The sequence below is a fragment of the Centropristis striata genome, chromosome 1, assembly GCF_030273125.1.
Source record: "Centropristis striata isolate RG_2023a ecotype Rhode Island chromosome 1, C.striata_1.0, whole genome shotgun sequence".
Taxonomy (NCBI): domain Eukaryota; kingdom Metazoa; phylum Chordata; class Actinopteri; order Perciformes; family Serranidae; genus Centropristis; species Centropristis striata.
Window position 1 is genome coordinate 32908208 of NC_081517.1, and position 14211 is coordinate 32922418.

The window sequence follows — 14211 nt, forward strand, 5'->3', positions numbered from 1 at the left end:
GGGGTTATGTCTAACCTATTGAAGAAGAGATTCTGCTCAGTGGATCGTTCTGGGTTCCCTTTAACTCTAGTGCAGGCTTGCTACAGCCTTTCCTGTTTCATCCTATCCCACACATCCTTTGTACTGTTTTGTCCCATCTTGGCCTTTTTTTCTTCTTCTTGTAGCTGTTCTTGGACTCTTTCAGTTTCCTCTTTTCAAATCCTTTTGGACAGCACTGACTTCCTTTGTTTTACAAGTTTTGTATATAGTATGTATTTAGTTCTTGCTGTAAACTGACAAGGCACAATGACTGTTTAGTGTAAAATAGAATGAATATGATATACTACTCCAGTGTTTTTCGTGCATAATGGTGATGAAGGATCATAACCTGATGTTGATGACCCTAAAAAATGGGTTGTGTATAATTAAGTTATGAGGCGTAAAAGTGCCTAATAATTTGCTGAATGAGATGTTTTTGTGAACAAATGTGTAGGACCCAAAATGGAGCCCTGTGGCACACCACAAGACAGACAAGCAGCTAATAACAGATATAAGAAAACATTCCCTCAGAAAGATGAAAACCCCACTTGAGTGACTCACACTACAAGAGTTTAGGGCCAGTTTAACCCAGATTTATCCCTCTTGACAATCGGTGGAACAATTTAGTCTGGGACCTTTGTTACTGATACCAGGTTATCTGGTAATATGAGGGGTTTACAGATCCAGTTTTAAACCTCCCAAACTGTCAGCAGATACATCAGGACTGCCCTGATAATTTCAAACATGTTTGATATTTGGGAGTTAAGATCTGGATGATAATCTGGATGCTGTGTTCATCGGTGTGTGAATGAATTCCCAGTGATGGCAGGTAGCACCGTTTAGGGTAGCCTCAACCACCAGTATGAATGTGTGTGTGAATGGGTGAATGAGCGCAGTCTGTAGTGTAAAGCGCTTTGAGTGGTCACAAAGCGACTAGAAAAGCGCTACATAAGTGCAGGTCCATTAACCATCCATTTACCATTTCATTTCAGTAGTTTTGGGGTTTGACAGCAATGGCCAATGAGAGAGACAAGCCAGCCGTTGTCAAACGTTAAGCATTGTAGTCCTTAAGGCTAACATTAGGTAGCATACTACTGTTAACAGATATGAAACCTGACAGATAAACTCTCAGCGCCAGTTCTTGCTGAAGAATAGACAACTGATGTTGACCAAGTCTCTTCAACCACTGTCTCTACACTAATTTAGCCTTCTGCTTTTGTTTTTCCACTTCACAGCATGAGAGACAATACATGAGGTGGTGCATTGCTCCCTCCGGCACTGGATAATGTACAACTTATGTGTGATGGCCCATCATATTCAAATAAGTATAAATCATGTATTCATTCTTGAGACATTAATGAAAACAAATCTTTCCAAAAAAACATGGGAATGTGCTTTTATTAAATAAATAATAAATTACAATAATAAGACATTAATGTATAAATAACTCAATATAACACTGAAAATTATCTCAATGTGTCACAGCAACTTTGAGAAAAGTGGTTATTAAATAAATGTACACTGTGAAGCTCTACTAGTTCAATGGGATGAGTGATATTTGGACAGTGGGTTGTCAGTTTAGTTATACATGTTAAGACAGAAGTGTTTTTACTTCATGAAATAGCAATTTAATGTACACACCGCACATTCAGAAATAGTTCATACTGTAAGTTGATGTGTGAACTGATAACTGAGCTGTAACCAATATGGATACATGCATGCACACATAAACACTGTTTCAAATTTCTGTTTGAAACCTTTGACTGCACTAAAATCACAGACAGCTATTATCAATTTGTTGCAGACATCACAATTCATATCAAAATCGCACATGATGCATTTAATTGTATAAAATGATTAAACTTAAAACAAAAAAGATTGATCGATATTGAAAGATTGAATTACTTGTAGTTTTGGCATATCTGTGCTCTACTGCAGACACTGCATGGCAGAACTGTATAAAATGTTGTGTTCCTAAGAAAAATTGGTAAACATGTTTACAACTTGATTAATCAAATTGATTTGGAATAATAACACCAACACTTTGAGTGCATTCCGTCGGGCCAATATAATTAAAGTAAACCTGAGGTTTACTAAACCTTTTTGTAATCCTGATCTGGAATGGAGGGTCCAAACTCTGTAAACTTCATCAGGTTATAACATTGGACTGTGTAAAAAAATTACCTAAAAATCTGAGTAGTCGGAATGTCTGAGGACACAAAGCAGTGGCTATTTTTTGTTCTACAAAGTCGCTGCTTATACATGGGAGAGTGCCGCCACTAAGTGGTGAACAATAGGAATTACATTTTAAAATGGCAACAAATACTCACCACACCAGAGTTCTCTTATGTTCACACAATGAAAAATATCCAACAAGCAATATTTTTAAATTTTCTGTTCATCGAATTACAGAAGCTCATTGCTGCCACGCCAGAAAAAGAAAAATTTATCAGTTTCCCATTATAAAGTGAATGTTTTCCATGTAATATTTTCATGTTTGCAGGACATACAAACGTATCACATTATAACAAGAAACTTTTCTTCAATAATTTACTATTTATCTTGTCCAACAAAACATTATGCTATAAAAATAAGTTATCATGTTATAACATGTAACTTTCTTTCTGATGTGATAAGTTTGTATGTCATAATAACATTAAAATATCTTGTTTGACACATTTTGTTCCAATAATACTTTTTTAATGCTATAATGTGATATAGAAGCTTTATATATAGCAGTTTATCAGGTATACTGATTACAATATTGGTCAGATTTGTTTTGGGTTGGAAAATATTCTGTTTATGAATGGCCAGTGGGCACAGTGAGGAGAAAAATGCATGAAATCTACTGAGCCTTACGAAACGGACAGTGGTTTTACACTTAACTACTAATTAACTAATTAACTACTCCAGTTGAGTCAGCTGGTGTATAAAATGTGATTTTTTAAAATTACATTATTAGCCATGCTACTCCTTCTTTTTCTATTAAGTAATGCAGGTTAAATTACATGCAGGCTTTAATATTAGAATCAATATTGGGTGCTGTCAAAATATGTCGCAAAGTCAATCTGAATCCTAGAAAGAAAAATGCAACATTTAATTAAACCACTGATCTAGTTTATAGTTACTCTCTGCTGTCATTGTATGAGCATATGCAGCTAATGCAAGTGAGCACAAGCACCAATGCACTGGACCACATCCGTTCTCTATATTCACTGTGGTGTAACAAAGCATGCCGAGTGTTCAGTCTGTGTGCTTTGTTATGGTGAATCATGGAGTCACAGAATCTGCAGTATGCACAGTCATGCACCTTGTGGGCTCTTTAATTATACACACACTGGCGCCCACAGAATTACATTTCATATGTGAGTGATGTTCTTTCATTTTAGTACGCAGGTCTGTGCACTCAAACTATTTAAAATGGAAAATGAAACATAAGCAGGGAGAGGGAAAAATAGAGAAATTTGTTTTCTTCCTGAAAATGGGTTTAAAAGAAGGCAGCACAGCTTGTGCTGCTTGTTAAGCCCTCCTAGCAGTAAAGCCACTGGGATTCTGCAAAAAGTTGCTGATGAGAATTTTTTTTAAAAGCAAATTATACAGAGTCGACTGCAGAGTTGTCTCATGCATAACTTCTGCACAGGAACTAACTTTAATGTTTTGCAAATGAAATAATTTGTCTGAATTCAGACACCAGTTGCTACACAACTGCAAAACTTTTTTAAAATGGTCTCTTAGGCATAATAATGTGGCACTTTCTAATCTTACAATACCCGTTTAATGATAAATGGCAAGGCATTGGCAGTTGATAAATTGTTTATTTTATAATGGCACTAAGTTATCTGTTTGGGACTTCCATTCCATCCCAATATTCATAAAACGACTTTACGACGAAATGAAATCAGATGGGTTTGATATGTGTTTTTGGGGAAGTGTAGAAGACGATGAATGACATGTTTCAATGACACAGATTTTTACAGATTAAAATGTTTCGAAGCATGCAGCAATGCCGCGGTGAGAATGATTATAATATTCTGTAGATTCATCAATCAGCTTCATTGCACTGTTTCTATTCTCACTCTGCCTGAACGAACTACAGGTTGCTTTCCTGGGTGTCATTGGAGGATATGGGGTGGAGACCTCCGTTCTCGTTCAGTCTCTTGGCACGATATGTTTCATAGTGAATGTTGTGAGTGACCTCCTTCAAATCCTGAAGGTGAGACCTGGGAAACAGAGGTACAGGAACAGACACATTTAAAATGCAGAAGGATTTTTCGATAAATCAAGAAAATAATCATCATTGACAGTGTTACACAATGAAAATAATCATTAGCTGAATTCCTACTATTTTCTCCTCATAATTCATATTGTTAAAACACTATGGTGAGTATAACCCATTGCATTGTGTTGGTATTTTAATAATTAAAAAAATATATATATTTAATGACTACTTTACCTGATCAGGAAATCTCTCAGCTGAGCAAACTCACAATGGTTGGGATTTTCAACTACAAGGGAAAAAAACAGAATCAAATGTCATGTCTTGTCCTAACCTGCACCATCATCAATAGTGTTTTGTATATTATGGCTTTAAATATTATTTATGAAGGTACTTTCTGAAATTGTTGGAAAACTCTTGTTGTTAATAACATTGGTGGCGGGAAACTCAATCGGAATGTTCAGAAGATGTGGCTTGTGAAAAAGGGGTTCAATATTTACTTCGGTGACTCTGGAGCGAAAGAATCATTTATAATCTGTGCCCACGGTCACTTCTCCCATTAGAGTAAACTCAGGACCTACTGCTGGTCTCATAAAGGAGCGGAGCAGTGGCAAATACCATGTGACGCAGATACGGGAAATGGCTCTAAGTGCGCCGTCTCCTTTCAGAACGGTCTCTGGCGATAATTTTAACGAGCAACGACGCAAGTGAAGCATACTGATCTGATGGCGCTGAAGGGGAGCTGACAAGAGGCAAGGCACTCAGTAAATGCACATAAATGTCAGATCCTTTGGATTTTCCCGGAAAAATGTGGCCGAGTCCTTTACATAGAAATCAGGCCACAGGCTGTTAAAGGCAGAAAGTTAAAGTAAAGTTATGCTGCATCCGTTCACACAGTACAAAGCTATTAATGCATGTAAATTGCTTCACATAGTACCTTCACAAAAGACAATATCACTCACCTTCTACAATGCCCCACGCTGTCTTCCTCCCCAGAACTCGTTTGCCATTCACTTGATATTCTTTGTCACTGCCCACCACAGCAAAAGGCATCGCCTCCTGTGGACATTTCAACACAGTTCAGTGTACCGAAGAGAGCTGCACAAGGTTTATGAGATGAAACAAATACAAAACATGCCCCAGTGCCCTGACATTCTGTCTGGAGGAGGCAGTGTATGAGAGAGAGAGAGAGTGAGTCAAACTTGGTGCAAAAGAACGATGGGGAAGACTCATCGGACAAATGTGTGTGAAAGAAAGAACAAAACCACTTACTCTGATCTTGTCATTGTCGCTCTTGTCCTCCATGTCCTCATCAAACTCTTTCTGTGGGTAAAACTCAATCCCGCCCATTTCCAGCTCCTTCCTCACCTACATCACAAAACAAAGGCAGGAGACAACGAACATCTGTGACACATCTTGTAGTGTTGTCTTCGCATCACACATGTACCTGAAACTCTAGAGAGAGTATTTATTAACAATCTGATAAGTCAATTTTTATTATTATTCTATTTATTGTTTTTAACATTCACTCATATGTGAAACATTTTGGGTCCTTAACCCAGCATTATAATTTTTTGGCCACTTGGGGGCAGCAAAGCATGCTGAGAGCACAACATTTACAACTTATCACCTTATTAAAAGTTCATACACCAAAGTTGAAAACAACTGCTCATTAACACATCCAGCAGACTGAAAAAACAACATTAGCATTAACTTGTTATTTGTGATTCTGGTAACTAGATATATATATAATGTTTACTATCCTTTTAGCTCTGTTTTTGGTCTCCACCAACTGCTGAGGGAAATAACTGGCTCTGCTAAAATGTGGCATTGTGTTAACCAGCTAGTCACTTACTTTGGATCTATCATCTTAGATCAGGCCTGAACCTTACAATGTCAATGCTGACATCAGTCGACTAGCTAGAACTTATCAGTGCCATAAAAGTTACAAAAAGGTCAAAATGTTGACACCTCACACATCAAAGCCACTTACTCCGCCCCCTCCTCAGCCCCTCCCTCTGAGCCCCTGTTCACTTGTAGCATTTCTAAGCAAGTTTAGCATTAAGTGGAGTTAGGCTTAGACTTGTATCATTGGCGGTGCAGTTGCACTTTATAGTACCACTCTCAAGCAAGCTGTGCAGCGGTACTTTATAATGCATGTGATTATTTTTTATGTAATGTGATAGAGTTGTATTTTGTCCATGAGGGGGCGCTCCTAGTTCAGTGTTCTATGGGCCGCGCTCCAAACAGATGACTGCGGAGTTCTCAGCCATCCTTAGGATTGTTGTTAAATTATTCCTCATTCAACTTGGTGAATATAACATTTAAATTTAATTCAATGAAAGTGATCTTGTGCAGCCTCCATCATGCAGTGCATTCAGTACCCGTGCAAGAACACACGAGGCAGACAGCTGCGGTAGTGCTGCTTTCTATTTCTTTACAATCAAATATTAATTTCCATAATTGAATGGCTGCTGGAAACACCGCAAACATATCGTTGTAACATTTCTTGATACCTGGATACCATCAAATTGGAAATAAGTTAATATCAAATGATATATACTTTAGGCCTGGCTTTTATATATGTTAAGAAGAAGTCGAGCTTTAGTGGGATGCTCATTGGAGTAACTTACCCGCTGTTTGAACTCCTGTCTCTCCTCAAGGGTCATCGTGTCTGCCTTTGCTATAACAGGAATAATGTTGACCGAGTGACTCAAGCGTTTCATGAACTCGACATCAATTGGCCGAAGACTGGGACGGCCAAAGAGACAGAGAGACAGACAGACAGACAGACAAAGAAAGTGAGTAAGTAGGTAGGTAACGTTTAGGAGTTGTGTTTCTCCCCCAGAGGGCTTGTATGTGACAGTGAAAACATGATGAGGATAAGAAATAGCAGAAGCGACACAGGGATTTTTTTTGCCATGTTTCATAAGTGTCATTACTTTTCCCTAACCTTGTAGCAATTACAGAAGACATACAGTGTGGACGCTATTTGAAAAGTGGGCTTATCATTGGACCTTTTGTTGTGTCCCAGCTCTTGTTTGCTTGCACACAAAACATCCTGTCGGTCTCAATTAGCCCAAATAAGAAGGATGGGATACACTGGCTGTAATACACAAAAGACTGTATCCGTTTATCCATTAAAGAGCCATTTCACAGTTGTCAGCGGGAGCTAATTGTGAGGTGTTCAGAGGAGAGAGTGTTGTCTGTAATATAAAGTAGCTCTCTTGATTTAAGGCTTTGTTAATCTGAAATGAAATGTTTTCAGGTAATGAGATATGAACACCGTGCTCTCTGTGCAGACAGATTACTAACAACACTTTCTAGATGAGATGCTTAAAGATGGTTTGAATGATTACTTTACTAATCTCTAGTGCTGATAAGTTTAACTCACGAGTGTCCAGTTGGGGTGATAAAATATAGACAGCAATGCACCCTGGTGTCAGGGATACGCTTCTTTCTGGTGATGTTGACCTCCTCCTTTAGGAACTTCTCATACTGCTCATTGATGTACTTGGAAATGGGCTCCCAGCTGTGGATACGACAGAGAAGGTCAGCTTGAGAGAATAAGAGTACTTGAGCAAGGAAAGAGAATGAGAAAAAGAAGACTTTACTTGAGTAGAACCATTTTCAATATAGTTCAGGGAACTAAATGGATTGTTTAGCTTTATGAGGTGACAAGTGAAAAGTTGTTCTTGGTAAGATGAGGCAGTTATGATGACATTTATTAAGCTTCAATAATGCAGGAGTTGGAAAACCCACCAGTTGTCGTTATTGATTTGGTCTCCAAAGCCTGGAGTGTCGACAACTGTCAGCTTCATCTTGACACCACCCTCCTCAAGCACTGTAAAAACACACACATGCACAAACACACAACATAAACCACAGCTGTTGATTTGTATGTAGAAAAAAAAACATACATTTTATGCAATTGGACTGTTTTTGATGCATATCCGCTATATGAATGGTTAGCAAATTAAACAAATGTTTGTGTTTGGATAGACAGAAAAACAATATTCAAGATAGAAAAACAGCAAACAACCTGTAAATGATTGAGAGAAAACACCTACTTAAAGTAAATCTGTTCCATTTCAAGATAACAATGCCAAAGTGCCAAAAACTGCAGTTGTTCGAACAGCCACTTGACGCTGTTAGCAAAAGCGAGTCACCAGCTAATATTATATAAAGGCTTAAAGTTAAGCATTAGTAAGTGGCATTTGAGTACCACCACAGGTGACCAAGTCAGACACTGCCAAGATGGCGATGACCAAAGCCATGAGCTTCACAATGACTCTTCAGAAACCTACGAGTGATGTCACAGAGACTGCAGCCATAATTTATACAGTCTATGGCAAAAATACAATTGGTACCAGTTGCTGAATAATAAATTAAAACAGAAAATATCAATTCACAGGCTCACGCTCTCTGTCAATACCAATAAAGGTGAACAATTGGACCACCATTACTGCTCAAACTCTAGTGAACACGCCCACCAGCTAAAATGATGAAACATGCAGTACAAGGGACTTTGTGTATGTGGCTCGTACAGATCGGATTGAGATATTTTTAACACGTCTGCTGTGTCTCTCTGGCAATGTCTCTCTCTGGCAAGAGCATAATGATGTCAGGTCACAGTCAACCGCAGGCTATGTGTGCAAGATCGTGTAAAACTGTAGCAACCAAACAGTGAGCTCTGTCCAACGGTTTCACATATCCCCACTGTTTCCCTGGTGCTGTTAAATCATCAGTGATGTAGACGAGTTCAGTCACTTCTCCAGTCCCAGATGCCTTAATGAGCACAGTACTGAATGCTACATACTGAAGACTCCCTGACCGATTTTATAAGCAGCATGCAGAGCTGACTGCCACAGACAGATCTGATACTAACACTGGGGGAGGGGCACAGATCTTGGATATTTTCAAGTACTATGCACAGTGACTCTACATAGGAGCAACCTGCTCTGTATTCTCGCTAATAAGGACTCTTTTCAAACCAAAAGTCATGGCTGACTCTTGCTGTTATCTTCGGTTTGCTTTGTATGTGTTTTGTGCAAGAAATAACATGGTTGTTTGATGAGAGAAACTCAGCGATAAGTGAGAAAAGTCCGATTCCTCGCTCTGAGACATTGTTAACAAACCACAAATTGAGCCATATTTACCTCTTTATGTCAGTTGCCGGCAGGGGTCATTCAGTGTTACCATGGAAACACAGCTCTCAGTTCAGAGACTGTCTGGTATTATTTTTGCAAACTTTTTCAGCTTCAAATGAGCTCAAATTTTTTTGCCTTTATTGCAACTGTCTAACTTGAATTAGGCTAGACAGCGTAGGAAAGCCTAAACCATCTCTTTTGTCAGCTGTAAAGCATGCGTGTCTCATTTGAGATATCCTATTATTACCTCCACCAGGGTGATTACATTTTCAGTTCAGCTGGGTTGTTTGTTTGTTTGTTTGTTTGTTTGTTATCAGGATAAAGGAAAAACTACTGACCTGATTGTCCACTATTAGTGGAAGTCCATGACATTAATTTGTAGTCTCTAGACTGGCGAATTAAAGAGCTCCTGATTTTTTAAAATTCACCCCCCATCTTTTATTCAGCATCAACTGTTTCCATTGTTGTAATGCTGTGTGAGATAAAAGAGGCCATTTAAAAAGATAAGTCTTTCAAACAAAAGTCAAATGAAAATTAAAATAAGTTCTGGTGCACACACAGTCTGTGTGTGAACAAATATTATCTGGGCTGAAGCTCAACAAGTCTGTCCTCAGTGTGTGACACATAAAAAATCCTCACAGTTACGCACATTACTGCAAGGATTGATTAATTTGAGTATGAGCTTTCAGCGGTCCAGCAGAAATCTGGAGGCCCGGGAACAATCTGTGCTTGCTGATGACTAAAAACCATCTGTCATGATGTAGTCAGTGTTTTAATCATGTTACTTGCCTTGCCCTTTTTGATTGGGTTACCTGAAATGACTGACCACCTTTAAGTAAACCCTTCTTTGCAACAAGAATAATATGGCAGAAAAATTGAGTTAATAACAGAGTCCCAGACCCAGATTATAACAGAAATCTAGTCAGCTGATCTTGAATAACGATCTGTCATCTGTCAGAAATCTGTCCAACAAATTTCAGTCTAATCCATTTATCTATTTGATATTTTGCAGACAGACGGATAAAACCCAAGACCCAAGTCAGATCCAGTCAATGAGAAAATGACCTGCATTTTTTCTCATTGCCAGCAGGGGGAGACTGCACTGGTTGCAACAAGTCCAATTGTGTAAAAGTCTATGAGAAAATTACTTTTCACTTGATTCATTATCTCAGTGCACATTTTCCTAATTAGTTTACCTTGTGATTGACAAGTACCTACCGCAGACACCGGTCAATCAGGATAGAGGCGTAGCAATTCGTATCAATGGCACCATGCACATTTAGATAGCTGTGAATTCAACTTCAAAAAGGCATTTGACTCGATCCACAGAGGCACAATGGTAAAGATCCTTAAGGCCTACGGTGTCCCTCCTAACCTCCTCCGGGCGATAGAGACCATGTACACAGGAACAAGGGCCAAGGTGGTGACCCCGGATGGCAACAGCGAGGAGTTTGATATCCGTGCCGGCATAATGCAGGGTGGCACCCTAGCCCCCTTCCTCTTCATCATAGTGTGGAGTCTGTTCTCCTATATGGCAGTGAATGCTGGACCCTGAAGCCAACCTTGCAGAAGTCTCTAGACGGGTGCTACACCAGAATGCTGCGTGCAATATTAAACATCAGTAAGGGTACACATGTTACCAACAAGACTCTATATGAGGGCATTCCAAGGTTGAGCCAGAAAATAACAGCTAGGAGAATTAAACTAGCAGGACACTGCCAAAGGCACCAAGAACTGTCGGCCAGCAAACTTGTGCTGTGGGAACCAACGGACGGGCGCCGGTCTGTGGGACGTCCCACACCAACATATGTGGACGTACTCAAGGACGATGCAGGAGCACAAAGTACCGACGAACTGGCCAGATGTATGGAGAATCGGGATGACTGGAAGCAAAGATTGAAGGCTCGTCTGAGGACGACCTAGAGAGAATTTGCTTATGGGTGTTGTCCACTTTTTTCTCTTAGAATTTTGAGTGTTTTCAGTTCACAAAAGTCAATTGTTGCATTTTGGTCACCTAAAAATGGTTAGTGTTTAGTTGTACTAAAAGACACTGTAAGGAGTTGGCTGTTTATTTCTTCAGGTAAGTACATTTAACCATATTATCTCAATTAAAATCAGTTAATGCAAATTACAGATGCAACTTGCTAACCTAGCTAGCTAAGTCATACTAGCATTAGCTGGAAACTTAGAGTTTGCTATGTTAACAGTAACGGTGCCTAGCTCCGTCAGGCTTATAAACCAGATCCACAATGCCCCTACCAAGCCCCACCCTCTTGTCCAAATATGGTCACGTTTGGTTCCAAAAAACACAATGGTGAGGGCCAAAATGCCAAACTTGAAGATTCAAAATAGTAGTCCACAAACCAATGGGTGCCTTCATGGTGGCTAAGTCCACTTGTTTTATACAATTATGAGTCAGGCAGGTTATTTTATGATATATAGTATAATTACAGCAATGTATCCAAAAGGAAAAGTCATTCTCATTAATTCTGAGGGAACCAATGGATAGTCACATTAAACAAACTATCAAAGCCTCTCACTAAGTACCTGCAGAAGACACAGGCATGCATTTGCAGCTCAACTATAACAAGTGGCAAGCTCTCTTGGCAGCTACCAGGGTGCACTGATGGACTATAAGTAGACTATGTGGGACAAAGATTGTTAATTTTGTTCGTCAAATTAAATGCTGCTATAAATGATTGGCTCTAAAGAAAGAACAGAAGCTCTCTCCCTTTACTCACCATGAGACACTGCTTTGATATCTACAGTTTTGGGGATCTTCTCATCACGGGCCCACCCTGCACTCTTCCTGCTCACCTGGGACTTGAATAGGGTGTTCACAAGAGTTGACTTGCCGAGACCACTGTGACCTGAGAGGGAGGAAGAAAAATCATCATGAACAAGGCCAAAAAGGAGGTAAAATTAGAGGAAAAGACAGATAGTGTCCACTTATGAAGGAAGAACACATTTAAAAGAAAAAGGATTAAAATACATTCATAATATTTGAAGTCTGTAAAACTATTCCCCTCACAGCATTACACTGATATTTATTTTTGACCTAATTCTGTGACTTACCTACAACCATGATGTTAAAGTCAAAGCCCGTCTTCATGGTCTTCTTCCTCATCTGCTCAATGATAGTGTCAATACCAATGTACCCCAGCAAAGTGGATCCACCGCCAGAGCTGTGGGAGCCTCCATGACCAAGACCTCCATTGTGTGCCGCAGTGTGACCTCCAACATGGCTCGCAGCGTGGCCATGACCCACACTATGGCCCACAGCATGGCTGCCAACGTGGCTTGGGCCGTGACTCCCGATGGGGACTGGAATTGCACTTGGAGGAGGAGCTGAAATGCTGCCTCCTCCTCCGATGCCCGGGCCCTGGGGTGGGAAGTGGCTGGAGGGGGAGGGAGCCCCCACATTAGGGGGCTTGGCGGGGACGACTGGTTTGGGTCTCACTTCTGGAGGAACTACGTCTGACATGTCTACAGAAGAGAAGAAGAGGAGGTTAAAAATACATTTTTTATCAACAGAAAACACTGCCACGTTAGGAAGTAGGCCAGTAGAGCAAGTGAGGCCTCTCATCCCTTTGCAAGAATACTCTAACCACCCATTTTCTACATAGGAGAAATGGGTTGTTAGAATATTCTTAAAGGGTTCTAGTTTACCCAAAGTCCTGACATTTTTTCATGTAGCCATGCATAGAGTTTGGGTTTTAAGATATCTGTCTTCAGAGTAACAGGGATATTGTTTGTGAAAAGAGTAATGTTATCTCATGGGAAAGCTCATAAATAATACGCCACTCTTAAGGACATTTTGCATGTCATGTGTAAGCATGTAAGGATTTTTGTGTGGCATTTAATGCCATGTTCTCTTTCCAAACACGGCATATATAGACGCACAGCAAATGATTTAAATTATTTTCTGCACACACAAAACAATATGATTTAGGTAAACAAATGAAAACAGAGAGCTGTTATTTGCAAATGAACCCTATGTTTTATTAACTGATCTTTAGTGAAGCAAACAGTGCAGGCAGATGGTAAGAGTAACAGGCATGAGGTTGATCACCTCATCCCTGCAGGCTGTACACATGGATCAGCCTGCTGTCATGCTTTAAGCCAGTGCTGCCATGCTTAAAGCAGTCAGTGCATCCACAACGGTAGCTACAGATGATACAGGTCACTGAGGCAGTGGCTGTCACTTCGACTCATGCCGCTCTGCCCCCTCTCTCTGCCTGCACATATTAAATCACAGATAAACCTCATTTATAGAATGATTTCAGCGTTCATTGTGAGCTACATGCTGCAGCCAAACCGCACTGGGAGACTGAATCATACAATAGCTAACGACATGAAAGCTCCGACCTGTTTCCTAACTGAAAACCTTTACTTTTATTCTGGGTGGATGCGCAAATTAGAGCCACACAGTATGGCTCCACCTTTAAACTAACCACACGGCTTTACTGTTTTAACACAACAGGAGAGGTGAGCTCCATCTCAGCCGTCCCACCTCCATTGTTTCTCTCCAGTCATGCTGGATAATAACGTTAACGGCTAACGGGTGCTAACACCGAGCCGCTAGCTTCTCCTCCGCGGCGGGGATGTGAAGTCACACTCACCGATTCCCGTTCAGTTGACTGTCGCAAATCTGCTTTTAGTTCACTCAGAGATAAATAGTCGCTGTGGGTCCAAGAACACACGACGTATATCCAAACAGAGATAACAGAGGAGGAGCGGTCGTGTGATCAATCTGGTACCCCTGGCCCTCAGCCCCCCTTTCTAGTTACCAAGGCGACAAGAGGAGAGGGAGTGGGGAGATGCAGC

The 14211-nt window shown here is 40.2% G+C and overlaps 1 protein-coding gene across 1 annotated transcript; it reads right to left on the bottom strand.

Annotated features, from left to right (window-relative positions):
* Nucleotides 1–1398: 1398 nt before the first annotated feature.
* septin3 (septin 3) lies at nucleotides 1399–14150 on the bottom strand. The gene is made up of 10 exons (XM_059339057.1): nucleotides 14007–14150; nucleotides 12460–12870; nucleotides 12126–12254; nucleotides 7997–8078; nucleotides 7629–7766; nucleotides 6868–6985; nucleotides 5507–5602; nucleotides 5197–5293; nucleotides 4472–4523; nucleotides 1399–4238 (listed from the first exon to the last, which is right to left on the bottom strand). The coding sequence occupies exons 2-10, from the start codon at nucleotides 12866–12868 to the stop codon at nucleotides 4109–4111; spliced, it is 1251 nt and encodes a 416-aa protein (XP_059195040.1). The 5' UTR covers nucleotides 12869–12870; nucleotides 14007–14150; the 3' UTR covers nucleotides 1399–4108.
* Between the last annotated feature and the right edge of the window lie 61 nt (nucleotides 14151–14211).

Coding starts and splice junctions, on each gene's coding strand:
- septin3 (XM_059339057.1), bottom strand. CDS start 12,868: ATGTCAGACGTAGTTCCTCCAGAAGTGAGACCCAAACCAGTCGTCCCC. Junction 6,986..7,628: donor ATCACCCCAACTGGACACTC/GTGAGTTAAACT, acceptor TGGCCGTCCCAG/TCTTCGGCCAATTGATGTCG. Junction 5,294..5,506: donor GCGACAATGACAAGATCAGA/GTAAGTGGTTTT, acceptor AAATGTCCACAG/GAGGCGATGCCTTTTGCTGT.